At 47.5% G+C, this 27492-nt stretch overlaps 1 protein-coding gene across 2 annotated transcripts in view; it reads left to right on the plus strand.

The window, feature by feature from the left end:
• The first annotated feature begins 16664 nt into the window (after positions 1 to 16664).
• Positions 16665 to 27492, plus strand: part of FGFRL1 (fibroblast growth factor receptor like 1) — a 177664-nt gene continuing 166836 nt past the window's right edge. Inside the window, exons 1-2 of one of the 2 annotated variants that reach the window (XM_059818041.1) lie at positions 16665 to 16732; positions 17431 to 17540. In XM_059818041.1, the coding sequence (XP_059674024.1) occupies positions 16665 to 16732; positions 17431 to 17540 (178 nt within the window). Of the gene's footprint in view, positions 16733 to 17287; positions 17299 to 17430; positions 17541 to 27492 lie in introns of those variants that run through there. The other variant, XM_059818042.1, reaches the window with a different exon arrangement.

Below are 27492 nucleotides of genomic sequence, written 5' to 3' on the forward strand. Positions count from 1 at the left end.
ACGCGTCTCTCTTCCTGGGGTCTTCTTGTGCTCCTGCAAATGTGTGCAAGCCAGTGCATGCACACGCCTCTTCTCTCTCACCCATGTGTTTGTGTGCATGCATGGGTGAGGATATTGCACATACATCCACATGCCTGCATGATTGCCATAGGGTTACACCCACTTCCAGCAGGCCTGAGCTTGGCAGGCGTGCTGGACAGCCAGCAGCCCACCTGCTTAATTATCCCCTCGGCCCACGGCAAATCTCAAACCCTCCAACAGATGCACATGAGACCCCAGGAACTAATGTATTAGGGACCCTGAGCTGTCATCGCCGACTCACGGTCACGGTCCCCCCGCCTGTGCGGTGCACACCTGGGCTTGCTGGCAGCCCGGGGTCCCAGGTGCTCCCCGCGCTTGCATTCCTCTGCGCTCCTTCCTCTGAGCTTTGGGGACTTTCTGCCCGCGTTTGCATGACTCCTGTGGACTCTTAGCCTGGCTGTGGCCTCTACGCCTTGTAGCAAAACTGCCTGTGTTATGTTTGTACTGAAAGGGCTGGCCAGGAGCTTCAGGAGTTGGGGAATTACTTGAGAAGGGCAACCTTGCTGAAAGGTGGGGAAGGAGATCCAGGCATCTCCACTGCCATGGATAACTCACTTGCTCTAGAGGGGTCCCATAGCTGGTGTCACTCTGCCCTTGGGAAGACTGAAAGCCTGAAGCTCCTTTTACAAATAGGAAAACGAGGCTCGTAACAAAATATGGGACGTGGCATGCAGAAAACGAACGCAGCCAAGAGCTGGAGTCCTCCCTCTGTTCCTCGAGCAGCCTCGGTTGTGGCCATAGGCAAGTGTGTAGCTTTATTGTGGCAAACACAGCTACCCCCATTGTGCCTCTGACCAAATTCTTGGGCACATTGTATTGCTTAAGCATTCAGGACATGTAAAGCCCTCTGCGAGTCTTGTAGGAACAGGCCCGTAGGAGTGCTAAGTGTTGTGGTGCTGAGGATGGATTATTTTAAAGGCAGGGCCCAATTAATGTTGTTGATGATGATTGTATGACAGGCAGTAGCTTAACAACAGATCCTAGAGACGTAGCTGCACCGGGGTGAATAAGTGAGCAAAGGCCAGATACTCCTGTAACTTTGTTCATCTTTTAGCTCAGTACTGATATCAAAGTTGCACCAGTGGGTATCACTGTAAGAGATGTGTCCCAGAGGTTTTTTGTCCATCTCCAAGGACAGAATTGATTCCTAAGGTTTCCTTGATTGCCACTGATATTTTTCATTTCACTTTTGCACCCTACTCAAACACAAACCCTTTGCCTATCTAGGAAGATACACGTCCAAGAAAACTGTAGTGGCAAAGAAAGCTTAAAAAAAAATTAAATTACTTGCTTGTGTTGTCTCTTGTCTTGGCAAAATTTGTTCTTTGGTGTGCTTGATAATGTTTGTATTAAATTATCCTCCTATGAACAGAAATTGTTGGGACTAATTTAGGTTTCAGGGCGTAAATCCAACCTTAGAAGACTATAATAACGTGGCAGCTCTTTGCCATTGAATTACATGTTAAGTATCTTACAGTGGAACTGTAATTACATGCTCACTCCAAGCATTGACAAGTAAACAGGATTATAACACTCTCTGGAACCAATGTTTGCATGAATTCTTCAAGAGAAAAGAGAGACTTGAGGACACATATGGGGTTTATTTTCTGGCTGAAAGCATATCATTGTCATTTATTATTCACACACTACTGCTATACATGGCAAAACAGAGGCTGTGCAGCACTTACCAGCTAGGAGGGAGACATGGATAAGAAGAGAAGAAATGAAAGTAAATGTTGGCATTACTAATGTATAATCACGTTTCCTTTATCGGGGGTGTGAGTGTGTGGGGATAATCAGATGCTGACAAAAATTGTGGTATCTATGGGATGCACTGGGAGCACAATGGAGAAGTGCCTGCACAGAGTCTGCAGTGAACTGTGTGGACAATCCAGTGATGATCAATACCTGTCTTAGCAGATCTGGAAGACTCTATGCAGAGCTTCTTACCTGTCTTTCCTTATGCTCCCTAGCACTTCTGGGCCTTGGAGGACTTACCTGTATGTGGGATACGGCAATGGGATCTTGCCAATGACTTTTAACCTGGCCCTGGAAATCATATAGTTCAATTTGCATGGCATCAGATGTAAGGAGCAAGGTGGTATCATACTGTCTCTGATGGAGCTCAGATGGATGGCTCTGCACTACCAGGAGGCTTTAGCTGCAGAGGGATAAACCACCCATCTGTTACTCACCCACAACTGAGATTTGGCGGCATTTATTTCTCCCTTTCTCTTTTGTCTTAACGCTGGGGTCAAGAAGGGGAATGATTAGCAAAGGGTAGTTCCTATAGCATAGACAAACATGTAGACTCCTAGACTGTCTTTAGGACAAACTGGGATGAAGATACAGTTTCATGGCAAAGCTGAGAAGTGTCTGCAAAGCTTCCCTAAACACAATACTAACTCAAGCAAGTTGGTGAGAACATGTGAGGACAATGGGAGGGGAAGAGGAAGATGCTGGGAGTGTCATGTGCTCATTGTAGGTATTTGGATTAGGCACTAGAAACCAAAGCAGCAGACAACGTGGCTTTATGAGATCTTCTGTCTCCAACAGGCTGAACAACAGCTCCAGGCCTAAATGCTCCTGAGCTTTGGAAAAACTGGGACTTGGAGCCAAATTCTGGGGCTGCAGCTCATCTCTGACCAGTATTTTGTCAGCCTTAGCCCACGTGCTCACGTTTGCTCTTTGTGCAAGCTCCTCTTGTTAGGGGCTGATGGTGTCAGTCACTTGCCCTACACCTACAGGGACTGCATCGAGAGACACTTTCACACCATGTGTCCTGCACGCTGTGGTGGCCTCTGGGGCTTCATGCGGGCATTCTCACTTCCAGCTTGCAAGAGTGGTGGCATGATTGGCTTGCATGCAATTGCCATTTGAACTGGCAGCAAAAAGAAAAGGGCTGGCATCTGGCTTATGTGTGCTCTGTGCCAAAGCTTGGGTATGTCCTTGGTGGCAAACCCTCCTCCAGTGAGAGCCCCTCAGACACGTTGGCCTGGGACCATGAGGTCTCTCCTGCAGTACGTGTGTCGCAGGCAGACTTGTTCTCACACCTCACATTGCTCTTTTTTGAAATGGGAAGTGTCCATAATGAAGCACTAAGGTTTACTAGGAAGGACTGGGAGTCCGGGCTCCTGAGCTGCAGCTGACTGGTGGAGCTCAGCCAAGTGACTAAACTTGCCAGTGCATCTTGCTTCTCCATCAAATGGAGGTACTCACAGATCTAGGTACTCATAGCCTCCTGCTTCACTGAGATTTAATTTATGAATAGTAGTAAAATGCTTAGAGATGCATGAGTGAAGACTAGCATATATCTATATGGCAACCAAACAGCTTCTTACACAAGCCTAAGAACTGATGACCAGGGTATTGGCTATACTGGTGTCCTGATGCATCCAAAGATAATCCTGGGTCTATGCAGAAAACACACATGTAAGGCTGGAGACATTACAACTTTACACATGTGGTATTTCAGCTTGCAGTTCCAAGCATCTCAATTTCCTTGTGTCTTTATCAGTTTTCCCAGAATAAGGAGTTGTTGATTCGGCTGCCTTTTGCACACCTGAGATTGTTTGAAGAACATCTTGTTTGGGGAGAGCTAAACTTCTGAAGTATGTGGTTTACTCCTAGAAATATTTGAGCCATGCCAGAATTCAAGTTTGTGTTTAACTCTGAAGCAATTTGGCATCTAGTTTTGTCAGAGCTGTAATACCATGTTGTCCAACTTACGCAAGTACATGGTTCACTGTTCATGGGATGCATGGGACTCCAGTGACCCCAGTTAGAAAACCAGTTTAAGACTCGGCTGTGCCCTGGATGGTTTCCTACAGAATCACACCTGCAAACTGTTCTCCAGCGCAGCCATGATGTGTCTTCCTGCATAGTGCAATGGGGCCTTTGCTTCCAATTAAATCCACAGTAGAAGAGTGAAGAGTGGTACCAAAGGGGCCTCAAAGTGATGGGAACAACACAGCACCTCCTTCAAGAACCTGCACTCTCTTTCTCACAGGATTGTACCCGTGCTAAATGTGACTTACATTCTTATTCTCCTTCCTGAAGGAAACACAAAGACAAAAGAAGCAAACCAACGTGCCAAGAGTTGAATATAGGAAGGTATCAGTTTCTTTGAGTGCCAACATCAGACGGATGAAAAGAGGCACGGTCAATTTGCACATTCTCATCCCCAGGTGGGGAAGATCAAGAGAAAAGCTCAAAAGCCGTTAGTAGATGGCAAAAGTCTTAGCCTAAGAGTGAAATATGCATTTCTAGGCATGTTGGAGGACTGCTCTGGTGGAGTTCATTAATATAATAAACTGCAAGTCTGCCTTCAAAGGGATTTGTCAGAAACAGCACCAGGCTAACCTCCACTCCATTTTGAGTTTTGTGTCACTTTTGGGTGACCCACAAGGCTTTATTCAGATCCAATAAACATGGTTTAACTATTTAGCCCCAGCACGCTGCTGAGAGCTGTGCAAAAAGTAGCTACTAGTAACTAAGATGTTCTTGCACATGCCATATTAGCCTTCTTGGGTTGTATCTGAAGAAGCGCATGGACCTATGTTTAACAAAAGTAATTATACAAGGATATAAATGCTAGCAATAATGTTTCTCTACTCAAAAAGAAGGGTCTTCTTATTTTCTTCTTATAGGCACCAGCTCAAATGCCCTCATGTTCCACATTCTCTTGACAAGCAATTTTTCATGGTGAAAGCTTTGTGTTTGTGCTGAAGGATGCTGCTCTTTCCTGGCCTTCTAGGTTTCAAGCCATGCAGTCCTACTTCCTGCACCCAAATTTCTACCAGCTCGTCTTGAAGCACCTTCCAGAGGGCTTGTCATGAGGCATTATTGTCAACATGAGTATGCCCTCCAACTTTGCTAGCAAAACACACTTTGGGAGTAAATCTTGCCCAGATGTAAGCAAAGAGTGACTCTAGGACTGGTTGCCTCTGAGGGAGCTGTAAGGCTGGGCAGGAATCCTTAGCTGGTGAAAGTAGAATGCTCTGATGGACCATTGCCTTCCACTAATGCCCATCTGCCCTGTGCGCTGGGATTCAGAGAGCTGCACAGTGTGCCAGAGCACACTAACCAGCATGGCTCTCCCCAGCAGGATTCATGGTCAGTGATTTGGAAATGCTGACCTGCAGTTTTAATTCTCTTCTTACTTTTGAATCTCTTCTGAAGTGAAGCCCTGGTGAGCCTTTCATGCAGATGACTTTGGTGTCTGCAACCCAAGTCCTGCACCCTGGTGCTCGATCACACAACAGATTCACACTTACTCCACTTCATTGTAAAATATGTCTGAGTTTATACACCTTGGATTATTCAGATTGATCTTCCTCATAATTCTGCCCAGCCTTGAAATGTATTAATTTTTTCACAATTGCTTGCCTGGATTTCCTTGTCTAAGGCTCAGGATGTGGTATTTCTTGAAGAATTCTTTTGCACTATATAACTTTACAATATGTGTAATTCCTTCTCTCCATTTATTTACTTCAACTGCTATGCTTGACTAGGGGTGGTTGTGTCTGTAATCTGTGTGTTTCAATTAATGGTCATATCAGGATCCCAAAACATTCAAAAGTTCTTATCCTTTTCATATTAGCAAATGATTTATGAAGAAGACATCTGGGGTCTGGTTAGGAAATTGACTATATAAAATTGCATATATTTAGTCCTTCTGTCTGTTTTCAGCTGAAAAGATGATCCCTACTCCCTTGTTAGAAGAGAAGAGGTAATACATCCATAAGGCTGAGCCAACATACAATGATATGTTATATATTGTCAAAACTCTTCATTAAAGATCTGACACTAGAGTCACTGTAGAAATGAGGAAAAGAAGAGAACTTCGTTTTTGACTCCCATATTCACTGTCCCATTTTCCCATGGGAAGGACTCTCACACCTTGCAAGTGCAGAGAACTTCCTCTGCAGCTGATGGGAAACAAATGTCCCTGAGTCATTCACAACGTACTTATTCTGGTGCCACTGCACGAAAATGAGGATACCAGCTCAGAAAGGTGACTCCACATATGCTTTACCCCACCTGGATATTTACTGCTCATATATTCAGATGAGAGCTGATGTTAAACTCTTTTCCCCTACTCTCTGCAGGCCAACCCAGCAGAGGGATGGAGACAGACCGGGATCCGCCTTGGCTTACACAGGTATGAACACAACCAGAATCAGATCCTGGGCTTGCAAACACCTTTGTTTCTTGCTGTGGTCCCAGAGAGGTGAGTGCCCTGCTTTTCTTGCAGGGCTCCTGGGGGTGCAGAGCACCGGTGAGCAGGGGGGGAATGCAGTGAGCTTTGTATCATCCGCTTCTCAACTTTTTGCTGGGGGTAAAACAGCCCGTGGAGGAGGACAGATCAATTGTCTTTACAGCTGGACTGATTTATGCCATTCAGCTAACCATTCCCAAAGTGGGAATCTGCATGCTGAAGCTGCCAACAAGCCTCAAATCCTCCCAGCCCTCTCCTGCCCCGGGACATCGTGCTGCTGGCCCAGACAGGAGCTGCTGGCTGCTCTTGTAGGATCCCCTGTGCTAGGAAAATCCCATTACTGACTTCGAACATGCTCTTGACTTCACTGGAGCAGCATAAAAGGAAAAGAGGAGGTGAAGCCGAGGACATGACCCGCCACTCCAGGTTGAACTGCAGGGCTGGCAGTGAGGAAAAAAATAATATTTCTGTTGCTAAACAGATTTGGTCTGGAATCAGTGAGGAATTACCCGGAGCTAACCCGGCTTTCTCTGCACTCCTCTTCGGAAACGTGTGCAGATCACTCAGAAATCGGGCTTCTTCCCCAGTGCAAGCCTGGCGGTTACAGAGATCTTGCCTCATGTTTTTTCTTTTATACTTTCCTCTTTTTTTAGTGCTCTTTCTAGTGTGGTTTTGTAGACACCCCCAGAGCTTCCTCTGCTCCCCTCTGGGTTTTGTCGCGTTCTCTTTCTTGCAGAGACAAACATCCGTGTTCAGATTCTAGCAAGGGCATTATTTTCTCTTTGATTTAGCACGGCCAGGAGTTATTTCATTATACCCAGACTTGTCTATTTACTCTTTAAAGCATGTTCCTTTTATTTACTCCTCCAGGGCTGCCTGTTTAATCCAATCTCTTTTCCACTGAATTACACTAGCACAAAAACACAGGCCAAACAGGTTCAGCCTGGGTCACGGGTGGCAGGGGAATGGGCTATATTCTTGTCAGATAATAACTCTAGTATCAAAAAAAATTGTATTTACTGGGACTGGTGAGTTTTATAGCTAAAAAAGGAGTTGCTATTCCCAGTCAGTATTTGCAATGGTTTTGCAGCACCTATCGCTGCAAAAACTAAGCAAATGCCCTGAAAATGAGGGTGGAGTCTAGCTCGTTTTTGCAGGAAGCCTGAGGTTTGACAAAAGCCCTGGTAAATGAGTAGTGACCAGTCAGTCAGACGTGGGACCTCTTAGAGGAGGCTGGTCCCAAATTCACACCAAAGCTCCACACCAAAACCCTGGGATGACATTCATCTGTTTGAACTCACAGTCATGTATAACATGAATAAAAGCGCTGTGGTGAGCAGACCCTGGGGCTCAGAGCCAGCGCTGCGGTGGGGGCTGCACCTTGTATCACTGGCTTCTTTCTTCCCTCTGGCCTTGGGTTACAAACCATGCGACAGTTGAGGACACCCTCTTATGTATTTATGGCACATTCCTGCTCTTTCACTATTGCATTGCAAGATTTCTATGTTCCTCATTATTCTTTTTGAGTAGCAGGTTTTTTTGTTCTTCATTATTAACATTATATCTTAATCGCTCTCTTAAGTAAACAGACACCTGCACTTTACAGAAACACAAGAAGGTAAGTTCTCTGGCCCATGGAGGTTAAGTTCTTAGCTATTTCTATGATATATGATTTACTCTCCAACCATTTTTCTAGTGAGATATGTTGTCACCTTCTAGCTGCCCTGTATATATTTGCTGCTCACCAGGACACCAGCCAGCCCTACTCTGCTCCTGTTATTTTGGAAACCTGGAGCTGTGAGTTTCGTAAAGGCTGGGTTAAGTAAGCAACAGATTTATCTTTGTCTAAAGATAAAAGTGTTTGGCAGCAAACATTGGCAGCTCCTTGCATTTTTCCAGGGCTCCTTAGCGTGCTCTCTGCTCTTCCCTTCACATGGGGATGGCTGTGGGGGTGGCTGCCCAAACGAAGGGGCTGTCTTGCAGTGCCCCAGCCTAAGCAGACCTGGTGCGGTTAATATTTAACCCTGCCTGTGCCTGGGGAGGGTGGGATGGAGGCTCTGCCATGTAGTCTCTGGTGCGTCACATCCTGGTGGATTTTGTAGCTGTCTTCCTCGGGCTGTGGGCAAGCGGGCAGCGCTCCTCAGGTCCATCAAGACTTGTCCTCCTGGTGTGAGTGTCCCCCCCCCAGCCTTGCCCTGCACCCGCAGCCACCCTGCCAGCGCTGCTGGATGAAGCCATGGGCACGGCACCAGGACAGGGAGAGTCTGATGAACGTTTGAGCAGCCGAAGGTCCGAGAGGTCCCCCCTGAGCTGAGGGGAAGCCTCTCCAGAGCTACCTTCCTCGTTGCAGCCCCCATGCCCTGTGCCCATGGGAACCCAACTCTGGAGCCAGCCGATTTCCTCGGGCAGCTCATCCCCCGGCACAAGTAACGCCAAGGCTGAGCCGTCGTGGAGGGGAGGTTGCATGGGCTGAGAGCCGTGCACAAGCCAGCACCCTTCCTGCGGCATTTGCTTCAGGAAAAATGCATTTCCAAGAGGAATGTCCTAGAGGAATGTCCTAGAGGGAAAGCATTGAGGGGATGGATGCATCTCCCCTGCAAACCCTGTTGCTGTGCCAGAGCAGCCTGACCTGGCCGGATCTGCACTTGGGGGAATCAAGGAAAGTTTCTCAGCAAACCCTGGGCAAAACGAAGCTCCTGCCAGTCTGGGCAGAACAGAGCAAGAGGCTCCCCAGCACCCAGCGCTCCTCTGCAAAGGCACAGCGTGGTGCTGAGCTCCCTCTGCCACACTTGGGAGACACCCACTGATGGCTGACCCGATCCCGCTGCTCGCTGGGGAGAGGGTAGCAAAGTCCTCCCACCCCATTTCTCTGCAGGCATCCCATTCCAGCCTCTCCTATTATTTTTATTTGCATACAGATAGAGAAAAAGAAAAGAGATCTCCTACGAGGATTGTTTCCGTATGGCTTTACACGTAAGAGTAAACAAGGCATAGCTGTAGACTATATAGTTAACATATTTTTGGTGGTGTTCCCATCCAGAAATGCAGCTGCATTATATTCCTGATAAAGTGGAACTAATGTTCGGCTTCAGCAAGAATGTTAATAAATGAAAGACATTTCAAACAACACTGATTGAAGCAAAGTGTCATTCCCCCCTACCCCCCAAAAAGGCTTTATCTTTTTCCAACGAGTTGCAAAAACTCTTGACACCTGACCTGGAAATCAGCAACCTTCTGCTCCTGGTTACACCCCTGTGAATCTGAAATGGCTTTATTGTTTCAGTGGGTTTGTCTGGCCGGCACCCCGGGCTGTGCTCTTGCTTGCACCCTGCTTGATTACAGGTTCTTTCTTCAGATAATCTGGTTTCTCTTCGTTCTGGAGATCCAGCCAGAAAGCAGGAGGTTGTGCTGGTACCACCTAAACTTAGCCAGTGCCCCTGACATGCTGCATGTGGCTATTGCCTAATATCCTATTGCTGACAATTAAAACACAAACATATAGTCATATTTTTGGATGAAACTGTACAAACATTTCAAAACAGTTTATGCATGCAGATTTGTATGTTATCAGAGAGCACCACACATGCACATGGAATTTATGGAAAATGCTGAGAGATTTGAAAGGAAATAGTTTGGGAAGTTGTCTTATTTTTTTGAACATAAATCCCCAAACAGTTTCCCTTAACATTCCTCACGTCTGTGCAGCAATTAATACTTGACATTTCTCGTTTTCACTCTGTCTGTTGATCTTGGCCTTTTTTTTTTTCTTTTGGTTATTTTTCGCATCTCTCCTTTCATGTTTGCTACATCTGTTTGCTAAACCCAGCATTGATGTGTACAGACAAACTTCCCTGCACAGGAGGATGATATGAGGAAGTAATGAGAGGAGATTTAGGCCTTCAAAACTGTGGTCACCTCCCCAAATGAGATACTTAGATTTGGGGATGCATATTCAGAGTCTTCAGCTCAGACTACCTGGACTGAAGAGTGGCTGCACAGATGAGTCTGTTGGCTTGATCAGGTTTTTTTCTCACTTACAATGATTCCAATGGCTCCAGTGGGATTATTCTTGTACTAGCCAGATGTAAAAGGAAAGCAAAATCAAATCCTTCATACATCAGTGTCAGACTGACTCCAAGAAAGCAGTGTTGAGTGATACAAAGGATAAGGGGCCTAAGGAAGGATGTGTTTATGGAGAACATTTGGAAACTTTAACTACTTGTAGTTTGAGCAAATGCTGAGTAAGGGAACTGCCTGCAAACATTTAAGAGTGGAAAAAAGTACAGAGCATAAGGAAATTGCTTGAGGTGATGCAAAGGGATGTGAGAAAGAAGAATGAGATACAATTAAAGAAAGCAGAAGGAATATAGCTCTTTCAAGCAAATGGCAACCTGGTCTGCCGTAAGTTTTTATACCGTATTCCTCATCCGGATATCTGAGCACCCTCTGGGAGCGTGGAAATGGTGTGCTGAGTGTCAGATGTGGTTTATTCCTGCTATAACCGTCGCGGTGGTGTGGTCGTTGGGTGGAAGGGAAGTAAATTTTGTCGGGAGCGGTAGTATCTTAGATCTACGAAGAGAAGTCAGAGAAAAAAGCAGATGAGGTCTGGGGCTTGTGCATCCAAAACCTCTGTGTTATTCCATCTGTATTGCTTGATCTAAACCCCTTCCTTGTGCATACCTTTCCTGCAAGGAAGGAGAATTTTGCATGGATTACAGTGTTTTATTATACTAGGACCTTCTTCTACACACTTTTAGAGCAGGGAAGGCTGTTTGAAGCTGTCACCCAGGCAATATTAGTCTGTACTTCCCGGGGCTCCCCTGGGATGTTCTGGCTCTCCTGCACGAGCGAGCTTTGCTTCAAGAGGAGAGTTCAGCTTAGCCTGGAGAGAGGAGTTGTCTTCTGCTATAATCCGTCTTGGAGACCTGAACTAAGCTGCTGAGCAGTGCGTCCTAGCCACCGAGACCTTGAACTTCATTTGTCAGCCCCTGGGAAGGCAGCGTGAGGGACTCGCGCTGCCGACGAGATGTGTCCTCCTGGGCTGGGCCGGCTGGCGCTCCCCGAGCGCTGCCCGTACCCTGCTCAGGGCTGTCACGTTTCCCTAGTGCCAGGGAGCGCTGACACAGCGCGCCTAACCTGGCCAAAGAGATAGGGTCTCCAGGCCAACTGGGGATGGTGGAAAGCATTTCCTGCAGATGCCGTCATGTGCAAATTTAGCATCAATGAGAAATCCAAGCACGTTCTCCAGGCACAGTGAGGCTGGGCAGCGTGTGCGACCGGTCCTCAAGGGAAAGGCTGGGAACCCTCTCCTGGTGGTACTTCAGACCAAGACAGAGACCGCAAGGTAGCAGAGGGATCATCTGTGCCTGCAAAAAGCCTCGAAAGCCCCGATGCAAGGGCCATGGGGCAGTGGGTCCTCCTGGTGTCCTGCACAGGACCCAAGGGTTGGTTGACAGGACATTTGACCCCATTACCATCTTTTCTGCACTGCCTGACAATGGCGATCATGCTTCATGTATAAAAGTTAGCCTTATGCATGTGATGAACCATTTGTTTCTTTGCAACACTGCTTAGAGCAAAGTATAGTTTAAGGGAATAAGTATGTATGTGGGAAGAAGAAATGTAGTTTTTTATTAAATAAAAAATACGGATTTCAGGACCGTATCACCCTGGTTCATCTTTCCATCTGCCCATAGCTCCTCTCTGAATATTACCTAGGTTATAGCTAGGTCTCAATTACCACAGATAGGGGAGATGGTGATTCAGCTCTCACAAAACACTGCTTTCTCTGAAAAACACAGTTTCAGCCCTAACTATAGACCCAAACGGACCAGCCCCGTGACTCTGGTGGTGTGCAAATAGAAAGGTGTGTGTGGTGCTCCTCTTCTGCCCGGTTGTGACATTTTCTGCGCTGTCTTGTCATGTGCCGAGTACTTTATCAGAACTGATCCACCCAGGGAAATCTACCCTGTTGATCACATTACTCACCTTTCCCCGCGTCCAGAGCGATCCCCTCAGCCAGGCATCCTAGATGGATGCTCGGGCTGACTCGGGGCGCCTGCTCCTCCCGTAACCTGATGAGGGCTGCACAAATGGGGCAGCGGGTGGAGGGAATGTGCCTAATCCTGGCCGTGCCCTTCCATCACCTTCACATGCTCCGTCAGCTGCGCCCAGCCGCCCGGTCCCGCACGCCCTCCGCCCCGGTGGCATGTCCCTGTGGACCCGTGCCATGGGGCCTCGTGCTCCTGCAAAGCACCGTTGCCAGCCCAAGTTGCTTGGATGGCCCCAGGCTCCTGGGGTGCTCGGTGTGATGGGGAAATTCAACCGCGTGGCTACCACCTGCAGTTTGAGAAAATCATTGAAGCAGGTTAGGAATTACAGCCCGGAGGTGCCGCGTCTCCCAAATCATCTATAGGGGAAAAGAAAAGGCAAAACAACCAAGATGGAAGGGAGAAAACGGGGGAAAATTGAGTTCTGTGATGATGGAGGTGAGCAGCTCCTGGGAGAAAAAGAGGTGAGAAAGCTGGAAAAAGGCCAAGCCATGGTTTTGGAGACTTGAGGAAAGTCGTTCTGGGGATGGACGTTCACTAGACCATCACAGCTATGCAAAATCTGGAAAGCCATGGTCTGAAAACAGGGCTTTGGGGACAAGTGGGTTACAAATGGACTGTTAGGCTGTTTCTCAGGCCATGCAGAGACACGTACTGTGTTGCTTAGCATTCGGTTTTGTTTGTCAGCTCCAGAAAGCTGTTTTCCCACAGCCTTGTCTCAGGACTGTGGGGTGCAGGAGCAAACTGGGGCTGTTGACTTTCAGACTACTCAATCATCCTGCAAATTACAGCCAGCCCAGAAAAAACACAGTTCTGCATGTTTCCTTATTTAGGTATAAGTGTTGGGAAAGCAGCATGAGATTTTGTTGCTGATAAACTAGGAGCTCTTTCAGGAGTATTAATTATTTTTGTTGTATCAATGTTTTACATTTATTCCTCCACTGTGGTATTGGGAATGAGATGGATAAAGTCTACAGCACAGTTTCAGACTGTCTTTCAGGCACTCCCAAGCTCCTGCAAAAAAATAAGAATCGTGCTGACATTTTGGAGTCAGTGAGGGTTGCTTTCTGGTTATTTTAGCCTGGGCTATGGAAGCTGTGGGCTCCGTTCCCTGCCCCATGTAAGCTCTTTGCAACATCACAGAATCGCAGAATCACACAGAATCACTAAGGTTGGAAAAGACCTGTAAGATCATCAAGTCCAACTTGGAGTTCAGTCTTAAAAAGCTTCTGGATGCCTTAAGACCGAGGCTTAAGGGGGATCTGAAGGTGTTTAGGCACCTGGATTCTTTTGAAAATCTTGTGTACTGCCTCTGTAATCCTCCATCTCCCAGAACTTCCCACTGGTGAAAGGCTGCAGGATGGATTTTGCTGCTTTATAGGTGTATTGGGAGGAGAAAAGCCCACAGTCTGGGAGATGTTGGCACCTACAAAGGCACACGTCGAATTTTTCACTAAGGAAGTGAGGATGGAAGGAGTGGATCCATCAGAGATTTTTATCTGCTATGTCCAACCTGAGCTGGATGCTTGATGCTGGGCTTGGGCACAGCCTGGATTGGAAGAAGGTCTCTTCCAGACCGGAACAGATTCAGGCCCAGACAGAGTTCACCCGAGTCTCTAGACAGTCTGCGACGAGAAAGCCATGGTCTATCTGGGAATTAAACCTCGGTCTTGGTGCATGACCCAGAAAAACAAGACGAGGAGTAGGAGCTCTTCAGTCAGGTCCCTCTAACCTGGTGGGAAACCTGCCCGTGATGAGCCAGCGTCCCACATCTGAGCCAGAACTGAGGCTGCTTTGGACTTCAGTCTGCACAGGAACAGAAGGTCATGTAAATAGTTTTGGGGCTGGATCACCTGGGTGGTGATGTCCTTGGGACAAAGACCTTGACTCCTTTGTGGTGAAATGGCTGGGAAATGTTACAAAGAGGTGTTTTACACATCATCTCTCGAGATGTAGCGTGCGGTTGAGCTCTCATTCTGGTGCAAGTTGGAGGGATTTTATCAGAATCCATGGCATGAACATGACCATGTAGGTCAAGTCCTGAAGGTTTGCCTCAGTCAACACCGTCTTTGAAGTCAACGAGGCTGAAGTTATTGCCTGATAGGAGGAGTAGTCCATCTGGGATTTCTCAGATGAATGAACTTTAATAATAAAAATGATGATATAAATATGTAAAATATAAAACCAGTATTGTCAGCCACTTTGTTTCTGGTTCAGGGGGTTTATATGTTTAGTCTTGAATGTTTTTCACATTGATTTTGTATATCAAGATTTAATGCCGTCAGGAACCACTGAGTAAAAATATTTAGTAATAATAATAATAGAGGGTGTGATTTCATAATCCTAACAAAATAGATAAGATGGATGTTCAAACCACTCCTTGGCTTGAGTTTAGGGGTTCTCCTGGTGCCTATCACATTGAATTAGTATTGAGACAGCTTCATTTCCAAGGAGGCCTTCATGCTGGAGCATATCACATAAGAGATCTAATAAACAATAACATCAACAGTAACAATGTTTCTCTCCAGATACAAAAGTACAGCTATTGAGGCAGCTTTTTTTCTTGTCATTTGTTTAGTCTATGTGGTGAGTTTTGCCAGGTTGATTTTTATCCTGTGCGGGGAGTAATTTGCTGTGAGAGCAGATGCATCAGCCGAGTCCTGTTTGAAAGTAAATAATAAATAATTGTAACAGTTAATCTAAGGAACAGACATCCACACAGTTTATTGTCCAGTTGGTTTAGTTCAGTCCAATCTCTTTCTGGCGTGGTTTCCCTCCAAGCCGAGAGATCAGAAGGGCGCAGCCGGCCCCAGGCTCTCCCTCCCGGCCTCCGCGGTGGGTTTCCACGGACGGGGCTCTCTCCCGGCCTCGGGAAGAGGGCTGGTTTGGCAGGGAGGGGTTGTGGGGTGCATGGGGGGGCTGCGGGGTGCTCGGAGGGGCTGCGGGGCTGCAGGTCTCCACCGCCGCTGAGCTTACGGGGGCTACGCGGGCTCCAGGGGGTGCGGGGGGGGGACGCCGTGGGGCACAGGAGGGCAGGGGGCTGGCACCGCTGCCCCGGGGGGCTGCGAGGCGCGGGAGGGGTGGCGGGGGGGTGGCTCTAGAGCGCTCCGGGGCTCCACCGCCGCGGGGCGCACAGGGGCAGGGGGGCCGCGGGGCGGGTCCCGCCGCTCCGAGGCGCACACGGCGCTCGGCGGGTCGCCGGTCCTCCCCTCCGCCGCTCCCGCAAAGGGTTAAGGGGAGCGGCGGCGCGGAGCGGGCCGGCGGGGAGGGCGGGGGCTCCCGGGGATTGGTGCGAAGTTTGGAGCGGGGCGGCACCGCCCCGCCCTCCGCGGCGGCTCTGCCCCCACAGCCACAAAGCCCTGCAGGGAAAGTTGCTTTATCGCTTGTTTCTCTCGCACCGGCTCTCCCCCCCCCCCTCCCCTCCCCTTCCCCAGCCCCTTTCCCCTCCTCCCCTCGCTCCTTAAACGGGATTCCGGCTGGGCGAGCCGCGGGACGGCATCACCGGGCATCCCGCGGCTGCGGAGCCCCGGCGGATCTGTCAGGTCCCCGCTGTCCCTCCCCGCACACACACGCTCAGCCCGACCCGGAAAGCAGGAAAAATCATTTACAAGGTTTCCCCCTTCTCCTTAGCTCCTCGCCCGTGGCTCCCTAGTGGAAAAATCGCCCCTGGGGCGAAGGGGAGGGGGGGTGGTATAGAGCCGGTGGTGAAGGGGCAGAGCCGCCCCGCGGGGAGGGCACCCCCGAGGCAGCGGGCAGCCCCCACCCGCCCCGGGGGGGGATGAGGTAGAGGCCGGCGGCGGAGCGCCCCGCCGGGCGCCGTGGCCGCGGAGGGCATGAGGCGGCGAGCGGCGGGGATGGGCGCCAGCGCACGGTGCTAGAGCCCCGGCAGCAGCCAAGGTAAGTGCCCCCCCCCGCCACCACCCCCGGCCGGGAGACCCCCGCCTGGGTCGGCGCTGGGTCGGGGAGCCACTAACGCACAGCTGGGCGCCGCCGGGGTTGCCCCGCAGCGGGAGGCAGCACCAGGTGGCATCGCGCCGGGTGTCGAGTGTCCGTCCCCCCCCCCCCCTCCCCGCGTCAGGCTCCCTTCCCCGACCCCAATTCCCGGCTGCGAATATCCCGTTACCGGCCGCCGCGGGGCTGAGCCGCGCTGCGCCCCGCGGGGCCCCGGGTCCTGCCCCGGGGGGAGCCCCCTCCGCCTGCCCGGCCCCGCCGGCCGCCCCCCGCGCCCGTCCTCCCTCCCTCCCTCCCTGCGGACCAGCTCCCCGCTGCAAATCGGGAGGCTGATGGCAAAGCGTCCCTATATGCTTTGCTGGATGCTGTACACGGGTTGTTGTTGTGTGTCCTGGGGGCACGGAGTGTTTAAACCGGGGAGTTTACAAGGGTGAGGAATTCAGACGGTGTTTAGAGAGTGAGAGTTTTGGGAGGAGAACAGGGTGTAATTAATGTAAACCTGATCTACCCCGGGTTTGTGTATCACAGCGAAGGCATCTTCAAGAATCTGGATAATTAAGTGCGGCTTTGCTTTGGGACGCACCTCTGAAGCGCGGGGGAACAAGTGGGGCTTGGGGGGGGGGAGAGGAAAGGAAAAATCAGTGCTGTTGAGAGAACTTGCGGGGTGGAGGAAGGCGCGGACCCAGAGCGGAGCCTGTCTGAGGGGCACTGAAGCAGCAACACAAAGTTTTCTGGGCTGCTGATGGGAGAGGTAACTTTCCTCCTCCCCCTTCCCCAAGTTCCTCCGCAAATTGTTAACCTGAAATCTTGTTTTATGGCCACTTGCTAGTGTTTTGTTTGCCTTCCAGACTGGTTCTGTACAGGATACCAAAGAATTATGCATTAACTGCAAACTTAGAGGAGCTTACTGGCCTCAGTGGGTTCTTGATTTATATCAGGCTAAGGCAGAGAGGAGGGCAAAGTTTTGCTTGCTGAGCGCCAAGGAATGAATTACAAGTACGTTGCTCTTTCATTTGCTGTTTCTGCTCTTAAGTCTTCTCAATAGGCTTTAGAACTCTGCAAAGTTGTGGGTTGTTTGGGTTTTTTTCCCCCCAGTAATTATTTTGCTCTCCTTTTTCCTGCCTCCAGGTCTGAGAGGACAGTAGCCTATACGATACGGAGGGATCTGGTTTTCAAAATGGAATTGCAGCTTGCGCTCCTTTTTGCCGGGATAATTGCATTTTCGGACTCGGCGAGAGGTAAGGAGACCGCGCTTGCTGCAAACGCTCTGCGACGCACACCCTTCCCTCTGCTCCGCTGGGCTCGTGCTCCGCAAACGCCCGCGGTGCCCTCGGAGGGACCCCCTACGGGAGCGGCTGTGGGCGCGGACTCGTCCCCTGCACGTTGCTTATCTGCGCAGGGGTGCAGGCTCGTGCCCGCGTGTGGTGCCTCCTTACCTGCGTGTTTCGGGGCCGTCTGTTTGGATGGAGCGCGGTCGCACCGGGTTTGCTGAGGTCTCTTAGGCGCAGGTGAACTTCCAGGGGCTTTTCTCGTGCATGTGTAAAAAATACACAGACAATTTTAAAGAAAAGCAACCGCATTCCTCTGTGGATCAGAAATACCTCTCCCCTCCTGTAATCCCTCCAGCCTCTGCCCTGTGTATTCCCACTAGCAAACTAAACAAACACATCTATTAACTTCCTCGGTGACAGACAAATGACAGTTCCCAACAGCGAGAGCGTATTTTAACGCTGGGGCTCCAGCAGCTGATCCGATTTCAATAAACAGGTTACCCTACCAGAGGCAAATTGAAATACATTGACCCGGGAGCGACAGGGGGGTGCAAAAAGTGAGATTTCTTTATGGGGAGGTGCTTTAAGCAAAGCTCTGGGATCAGGGTGGAAGGAGTGGTGGCTTTTCCTCAGCTCTCGCCTGTGTGGTACCTCGGTAGGTGCTGTCGCTGGGAAGCCTGAATGAGAAACCATGCTTTCAGCTCCCCCGGCTCTGGTCACAAAGGAGGGGCTGCATTGTTCCAGGAGAATGGGGGTATGTCTTTAGGATGCAGATTGCTCCAGCTGCAATTCCCAACAGTATCAGAGTTGCATGAATTGTTGAAAGACCTTTAAATCACCCAGTGCCATGGACCTGTGAATTAGAAGGTTTAAACTTGCCCTTCGCTTGGGCCGTAACTTGCCAAAAATAAACCTTGGGGGTGAGGGTGGGAAAGGAGAGGGGGAGCGTTACTCTAAAAACCCGAAGTTTGGTTAGCGCATTGCTTTTTTTTCCTTCTTGGCATTGGCTCCCAGGCAAATATTTTATGGAGGCAAAAGCACTATAAAATGATTCAGCTGGAAGCTGAATGAAAAAGAAAACAGTATATAGGCTGTAAGTCCTGCAAGTCTGAATTCCAGGCAAGGTTTACAATGGAGACTCAGTTTAAGTTGTAGGCAATGGGCAGCAATGTATGAATTAAGATGACCTCATCGATGTATATTATTGCAGTGGACCTGAGAAGTTGGTGGAGTTCCGGAAAAGATCTGAAGTGGGCAGGAGAAGACAAAAATCTTTTTGTCTCTGTTGTGAGCTGAGTATCGGCTGCTTTACTGGCTGACCCCGTTTAAATTTGGTTTGCACTTGTCTTGCTTGTACTCTTTTATTGCCCCTGGAAAATGACGTTCTGCGGGCTGTTGTGTGAAGAAGTGACAGAAAATGACCAGCGGTAATTTCAGGACATCATGGTTTGTCCTATGGAAAGGTCTTTTTAATATAACTTTGATAGGATCGTATTGGTAATTGGGTTATCTGAACTCTTTTCAGAGCTGGAAAAATCTGTCCTGCAAGTGGATGTAGAAATGGTCCTGGTTGTTTAAAACGACATAGAAACGGAGTTTAAAATCCAGGGCCAAACCCATGAAAAATGTCGTTCATTCATGTGCTGATATCAAGAGAGGGGAAGTGAAGAAGAAAAAGGTGTCATTGCTGTAAAAAAAAAAAAATAAAAGTAGACAAACCCCTAACATTTAAATCCTGCTTTGCACCTCTCAAGGTTGAGAGTATTCTTGATAGCAGGGGACGTAGATCAAGGATCAAACTTGTAAGCGAGCAGAGGTGAGACACTCTCCAGCATGTTGCAACCTTATTTTGTGCTGTCGAATATCCCCAATTATTTACATTGGGATAATTTCGGATTCTCGGAAAAATGTGCCCAGTTGTTAATGTGCCTGCAGACTTTTTCCGAATGTATCATACGGGGGGTTCGGCCGCTGGAGATGTATAAATGTTACCTGTTTCAGTCGCTCGGGTTTTATAGACAGTCCGTCAGCCAAATCTCAGCCTGAGGTTGAGAGGCTTTACTCCGGAGGAAGAAGGGCTCTTTGTTTTGGCCAAACAGCGTTTAATATCTGTATCCTGATTGCAAATTAGACGTGTGTGGCCCGAAGCGTGCCAACGCCGCCTAATCTGAGGCGTCGGAGGTTAAATAGGTGCTGGCTGGCTTGCAATCAAGTGAAGAAGGTGGCTGAGGAGACTCTCTGTGAAAGTGCTGGTCCTTCTCTTCTGCTCATACTAGGCAAAAGTAGCTTATGCTGGAATTAGGATGTTAATTTGGAGCCGGGTGATAGCGTGCCCGTGTTCGGGGAAGGGCTGTGCCGTAGTGCATCCGCACAAGGGGGCAGAGTTAAGTTGCCCACGCGCTCCGGCTTTGCTATTTCCTGACAGTTGAGTGCTCAGCTGCAATCTTGCATTAAATGTTACGTTGTATTATTTTTACATCTTTATTTAGGTGATGCCTATTAAGGCGAAGGGCCCCACAGGGATGACTGATTGGGCTAATGTGGCAGCTTTTCCCCCCCCCCGCCCCCAGCAAACGGGGGCATTTTTCCAGGTTCGGAGCTGTGCCTACTGGCTCCGTCCCTTCTTGTAACCTAATGTGTCATATGGCCGATGTACAAAACACTGCAGAAAAGGGGATATCTTAGGAAACCAAGATAAACTCTTAAGAAAGAGTCAATACATTCAAAGTATCCTCACAAAGCAGAGAACAGGTCTGATTTTAGAGGTCCAGGTGCAGAACTCGCTGTGTCTGGAGGGATGAAGGATGAGGTAGCTCTGGCTAAGTTTGAACCAATGCTTTTGGGGCCAAAATTTAAAGACTTTGGCTAAGGGCTTGTCTACACCTGCAAAGGCACGGGAATAACCCTTCCAAAAAACGTAATCTGGAATAACTCCCCCAGTGACCAATCTTATTTCAGGCAAAGGATCTCCTGGAGGGATCCTGTACCAAAAACTTCTTCCTCGGGGGCTATTTTGGTAACTATCCAAGCCCCTTCTTTCCCTCGTGGGTGAAGACAAGAACTTGTGTGTGTGCAAAATCCACTCTTTGAGAGCAAAAGCTGCGTGCTGTGGTTTTCTAAGAGGGACTATGCCTTCCAGCTGACAGCCAAGGCATAGGACGGCAGCTTCAGCCTGGTTGCCAGCTGCACTGGATAGCGTCAGCCCTGAACCTGGGACAGTAGTGCAGGTCCGGTGGCTCGTCCCTCGTGTCACTCCATTCCTGTTCTCTCCAAGCAGCCCTATACTGGGCATAAAAGTCCTCAGCGTCCTGCCCTGGCCCTCCTCCGTGGGGACGAATGCCATCTTGGGTCACTAACCTTTAGTGACTATGTCCTGCAGCAATGTAGCTCCTACCACTCCACACCTCCGGTCGGATACAGGTAATACAATCTGATATTTTCCTGCCTATGTTATCGCAGTGACACACAACGCAATATTTGTTCCAAATCTGTCAAGTTGCCATCGTATTCGCGTTGGTGACCGTATATGGTAACATTGGGATGTGCTTGGCTTGGTCCCGTGGCTTAAACAAGATTTCGTATGGTATGTTTAGAAGTTTTTGGTAAGAGCAGTAACAAACCTCCTGTTAGCGAGTAAACTGATATTCTGCTGGAAACTAATTAGTTTGGATGTTGATTTCATTTTCGGTGCATTGCGTAGGGAGGGGAAGAACGGGACCTTAATTGCTTTCTGCTCTGGCACTTCTCTGTGCGACACTTGGCTCGCAAACCTGGTTGATGCCCGCTTTACAGGGAATTTGCTGATGGGGCCACCTCAAATTCAATGGTTTCGTGTGGAAATAATGCTATGTGCTATTTTTGTTTCTCTGAATATTGGAGAAAAGGGAATAGGGCGCTAGAAGGTTTTTGTGTTTCTTGGGAGATGAGTTCTTTGTTCTGGTCAACATATTTACCATACTGTAACTTTGGCGTTTATAAGAGTGAATGGTAGTAAACATGGAAAAGATAAATAAAGCAATATAAGAGAGGTGGTGGTTGGCTTCTGTTTAACTCCTTTATTCTTGTTGAATGGCTGTTACCAGATACAACGATTAGGTAATTTCTCACTTGTGAAAGAGAAGCACGTTCAGATCTAACAGCCTGATTCAGATTTTATGTAAGTCACTGCACATCTTTTGGTTAAGTTTGGGGCATTTTTTGGATCGTGCCGTTAGGGAACTTGCTCATGAATAATCTGTCAGCATGACTTGTACCTAGAATCAACAAGACGATCTAAGAAAATGCTGGTTATTTTTTAAACCCTGGTTCCTCCCTTCTTCTGAGGCTGTCGGCTGCTTTAAATTGCAGCTGAGTTTAAACATAAAATACAGTGTGCGTCATACTGGAAAATTAGGGTTGATTTTATATTTTTTATTTTATTAGGAATATTACAAAACTCAGCAAATTGCTCAAATACATTTGGATTTTCCTTAAAGTTTTTATAACTTTGTTTTCCAAGTCCATATGTTTCTTTGACCTTCATTAAAAGACGCAAGCAGCAAATTAAAATACGTCTCTTCTGTGGTGAACTTGTACACAGCGAAGGCTAGACTCCAAAGTCTGACTCTCAGCCACAGAAGAAACTTTCGTATGCCATGAGGTGGTGCTTGAGAAATTGCAGGAAAATGGTTCTTTCAGGGAAAAAGTCAGTCATTCAAAAACAAAAAAGCAAAAGTGACACTTCCTAGCAAGTAGGAACCAGCTTGTCAAGGTTTGGGACCATTGGTACCAATTTATTAACTAAAGATGAAGTTTGTCATCTGGCATGAGTTGGCTGATAGAGCTGATCTTTTCCAATGACCCGTCTGATAATTCCTTTTCGAGCAGCTGTCTCGCCACGAGCCGCGTTAGTACATCTGGGTGCAGAATAGTCGTTATGGAATAGTGTGAATGCAGTAGAGATGGTCACTGTCTGGCTGTGCATTTTTGGATTAATTATTGGAAGAGATAAGTTTCCTCTGAAAGGGGAAAATAATAATGCAGAGGTCCTCTTGTGCCTAGTTTGAATTTAAAAAAAAAAAAAACAAACGAACAACCTTTTAGTCATCGTTTTATTTATTCAGTGGGAGTAGAACCAGTGCGGCTTTCTGGTTTTCCTGAGACGTGAAGCTCCTACTTGTGTCTGCAGTGATTTGTAAAATCATGCTGCTCAAAGGGTCCACGCAAATGTATCCCAGCATTACAGGAGTTGGTGAAAATGCTCCTTTCTCCCCTTTCTTTCATTAACTTGCTCATTTTGTCTTGTTTCAAGGAGTTTGTCTTTCATCTGACTTCTTCCTGTGGTTTCTGGTGGGCTGCTCAAGCTGAAATGCATTTGATCTTGTTTTGAACATTTAATTTGGATTTCTATTCCTTTTCTTGTTCTCCGTAATCAGCCTTGACTTGGAGCTTTCTCTAATAATAATGCCTCCATATATATTTAGCTGTGTTGACTTGGCCTAATCTTTTGCACCAAAGTGGAACGGTTTTGGTCATATAAGGGACTTTTTTTTTTTTTTAAGAATAGAATCAGAGTGAATGTAGAAGTTGCAAAGACCCCTGTCTGATGCAAGCCTATTGAGTCTGGTGCTCATTCATAGCAGCCATGGTACTAAGGTAAAAGAAAAATATTTCCAAAAGTAAACTTGACTAATCTGATCCTGCAGCCCCGATGTCGTATGAGATATGCAGGTGCAGCCCACGCCAGTCTGAACAGGTTAGGACCTGATTCACAGCCTGTGAGTATTGGTGCAGTGACTCCTACTCACTCCCACGGGCTTTGGATCCATCCCTGAAGGATGACTTAAGCAGATTATCTGTGATACCAACCTCTGTATGGATCCCGCATGTACAACAGCCGAAGAGATGGGGGCTAAGCATGGTATTTGGGATCCTGTCATTCGCCTGCTTGACTGGACAGCTTGGACTCAATTTTTTTATTCTAGAAACACATTGCTTCTGCCCGCTGCGAGCTCTGGCTGGTGGCTGGAGCGTGCGCTGCCAGGACTGAAAGCAACTTGGAAATTCATTGCTTTGACTTTGGGTCGCCGCAGAGGGGTTTATCCCCAAAGAAAGGGTGCCTTTCTACGGGCGGTGTTGCTAGGTCTGGAGGGGCTCAAGACTGGCCTGAGTGTTATTTAAGAAGTTAATATATGCCGTTTGCTGCTGAATCCATTCACATCTCTGATTTTTTTTTTTCACCCCCCCTTCAGAGTCAAATAAACATGGGCTGCACGGAGTTTGGTTGGTTGCCCTGATTACACAGTCTCCCCATTGTATCGCAGTAGAAACACAGCATCCAGCAGTGCTGCGAATAACCTAACGTTTTTATTTCATCCCAACCACTCCAATTTTCAGGAAGAAATTCAGCCAATAACTCCAGGCTACTTCTTCCATTAAGTGTTCAAACTTAATTTTGAGCTTCACTAAGGGAAGAAAAATGTAAATTGGGAACAGAGGCTTCTCAGAGCAGGTTAATGTTTCTCAGGACTGTGGCACCTCTATTCTCAGCCTCTCTACGAGTGACTTCTAGCTTGATGGGACCCAAAATCATTTCTCCTTATGTCTGGTAAATTTATTTCATGAAAGATTTACACAATCCTGGGTATCCTGTCAAGTGATTGAGAAGTGAGTAATGCAAGAGGTGTCATACCCTAGATGCCACTTTGGTGGTGTTGACTTTGGTGGGTATTTTAGGAGCTGTCAGTATTTGCGCACGTTAGATAAAAAACACAGGAACAGCAGTCAAATGCAGAAATGTGGACTTAATTTGTGCAATAGGCATTTTTTAAAATTCATATTCTCCTTGCTGGGTTTGCTAGCACATGCCCGGTGAACTGATGACTGTAAGAGTTTGGTACTGGCGTTGTGCAGACTCTTCATGGCAATTGTGGGCTTGCTAGTTCTGCCCAGAACAAGATATTTGGGAGAGGGGAAAAAGCTGAAGGAGGACGTGGAAGGAAATGTAAGCATCAGCCAACCTCCAAGAGAAAATTTAGGCCAGAGTAGTGTACTAAAGCTCTTAAGGCCTGGTGCAGCCAAGCCTTGGGAGAGGATCTCGAGCGGGCAGCGTGTGTGCTCTGAAGAGGACGTTGGGATGTGGCTTTTCCAGATCTGTGCTGCATTTCTTTTTCCACCTGTGTCCTCCCAGGTGCCCCCACGTCATTAGGTATAGGTGTGATGCTTAACTGACTTTTAACCAACGAGTGACCCTGAGTAGAAGCATTCTCTTGTAAGAAGGGGGTTTTCATTGTGGTAGCTAGTATTTTACTATTGCCTTGTATGGATTTAAATCTTCCTTTTTCTGGACAGAATTGGATGGGGTGAGGCCAAATCAACCCCCGAAGGAGGAAGAAGGGACAGTTACTCAGCCCCACCAGCCTCCCAAAACTGAACAAGCCAAACTGCTGCAGTTAGGCTGCTGGAGATGCTGGAACGCTGTAAACTGGTTTCTTTTCCTCCTTTTTCTTCTTGACTAATAGATTTGCGTGAGTTGAAGTAATTGAGGAAGCTATTTTTCTCAGCGATTGTTCTCACCTAAACATATCTGTTAACACTGGTTAAGCAATAACAAATGTAAGACGAGTTACAGGTGTATGAACTGCATGTCAAGGATGGAAGGGTTAATGAATAACAAGGTAAACCTCTGGACATTGTGGAATATCTCCTCAGGGATACTGCGGGCTCTCTGTCGAAGGAAGAATGCTTGATTGGCATCGACCAGTCAATGTAAAACTGGTGGCTAAAACTCGTTCATAGTGTGGCTATCCTTCTGAGAGAGGATGCTATGAGCCATCTTGCTCATCTTCTGGGTGGATCAAAATCTTTCATGCTCTTCTGCGTCTTAACACAACGTTTTGGTGGCAGTCACAGTGTCTCTTTAGCCAGACAAGTAATATTAGGAAGGGTTTAATGTATTTTTGGGCAGTTTAAAGTGGGAAACTGTGAGAAGAGTTGCTGGCTCCACCAGCATATGGAGATCAGGCTCTCTGCTCTGATAAGTCATTTCATATTTTAATAGTCAGGGTTGGATATTGGTCTCCCTTACAAAGGTGATAGTCCCTTCAGGTTCAGTGAGTTGTGGTTGAGTAGCTGTGAGTAGGATTTAAATTTATAATCCTATCGGAGAGCAGAAATTGTGGCCTCGTAAGACCAGGTTGTGTTTCAGTTCTGTACGGTGTGGCACTAAGCCATGGGAGGGTTCATCGTGATCTGCAATAGTTAATATAAAACTAGATTAACAGATCAGAGCTGATGAGTATCTTTCCTCCTCCTGGTATTCACAACCAATCAGAAATGCAGTATTGCCGGGGTTAATTTTGTTAAGGGCTAATGAGAGTGGAGCTTTCAACTTAATCATAGCTGGGACAGGTGTTTACTTTTCCTTGACAGGTTTCATTGACAAGGAATTGTAAACCTATTAGGGATATATTTGCATATGCAGGGGAACTGGCTTTGGACAGTTGATTTCTAATTGCCGGATTTGTTATCTGAAAATGTTTGCCAATGCTCTCAGCACACATCTATTGTTTCTGGGGTACAAAGAGACTCAAAGAAGTGGTAGAGGCTAGTCCCAGCATTTTGCTCAGGGGCTGGAGAAACCATAAGGTAGGGATGGGTCAGTATTTTATCTAGACCAGAGCAAGCTCTTGCTTGTATCACTAAGGCAGAATGCTTTTCCTGATTCCCTTCTTGCTCAAACAGGGGGAGGCCAGAGGATTTGGAGGATTTCAAGCAGTGTTTTGTGACAATGCTATATACAGGATTAATCCTGGCTTTGGAAGTTCATTGGAAACACCAGAGTAGTCCTTCTTTGCAACTGGTAAAGCAGCCTCAGGATATTTAATCTGAAGTTCAGTTCAGGGCTCTTCTCCCCGTGAGTACTCCTGTTGGGAGGAGGATTGTAGATTCATGGGTATGGGAATCTGTCCCTTTTTCCCATGTTTTACCACTGATCCCAAGGAAGAAAACAGCAAGGTGCGGCTGAAAAGTGGTCACAGCAACAGACCTATATATTTACAATAATTATTACTATTTATTGAGAGTTTCCAGTGAAGAAAAAAAAAAAATGTAAAAAAGAGACCCAAAAAGTGCATTCCTCTTCTAGATAGTGTCAGGAGAAAAAGCTTGTCTTTCTGAAGACCACAGACCAGCTAAGTGGAGTTTGAGGCTTATTTTTCTTTTATCCTAGAAAATCCAATAAATCCAGTAAATTCTTTCAGTGTGGTCTTCCAAGAGTTTTTCAACTTCGTCTGACTCGCAGATTATTTGAGTGCCATTATAGACTAGGGGTCAAGCAAGTTAATTCCCAGAACAGTATGCTGCCCTGTTTTCAAACTGTGCTAATCAGGGTTTTGAGTCAAAGCATGGTAGTTTGCTTAGAGAAATTATTTTCCTGTTAGAAAATTACAAATAGGCTCTGACTATTCGCATTGGCTTCAGTCACTGGCACGCTCACATCACATGCGGAGCAAAGCCCCTGGGGATGTACTTGCCGTGGATCAGGGCACCGGAGGGGGCTCGTTTCCCAGCTCCCAAGATTGAACTTGTGAAAGCAGGCTGAAACCTTATTTTTAAAAAAAAAAAAAAATAAAAAAATTGTTACAGTCACATTTACACCTCCAGCGGGACGGAGGGAGAGCTGTGTGGAGCCCATCCAAGCTGTAACGTGAATGTCCTTTCCCAAAGGAGACATTTGGTGGAGTTATTCGGTTACCTCTCCCCCTCACCTTTTCATAATTGACTCTTGTTTACTTTTTCCTCCTCCTTTCCCGAAGTTTATTACCACTGTTTAGGCAGAGGAAATGAATTAACATAATTTACTGGTTTTTAGAACAAGACACATTCCCTGCGTGTACGGATACACACGCTCGCAGTCGCCCTCCCAGTGCTGTGCAGAGGA

Source organism: Gavia stellata, chromosome 5 (genome assembly GCF_030936135.1).
Source record: "Gavia stellata isolate bGavSte3 chromosome 5, bGavSte3.hap2, whole genome shotgun sequence".
Taxonomy (NCBI): Eukaryota; Metazoa; Chordata; class Aves; order Gaviiformes; family Gaviidae; genus Gavia; species Gavia stellata.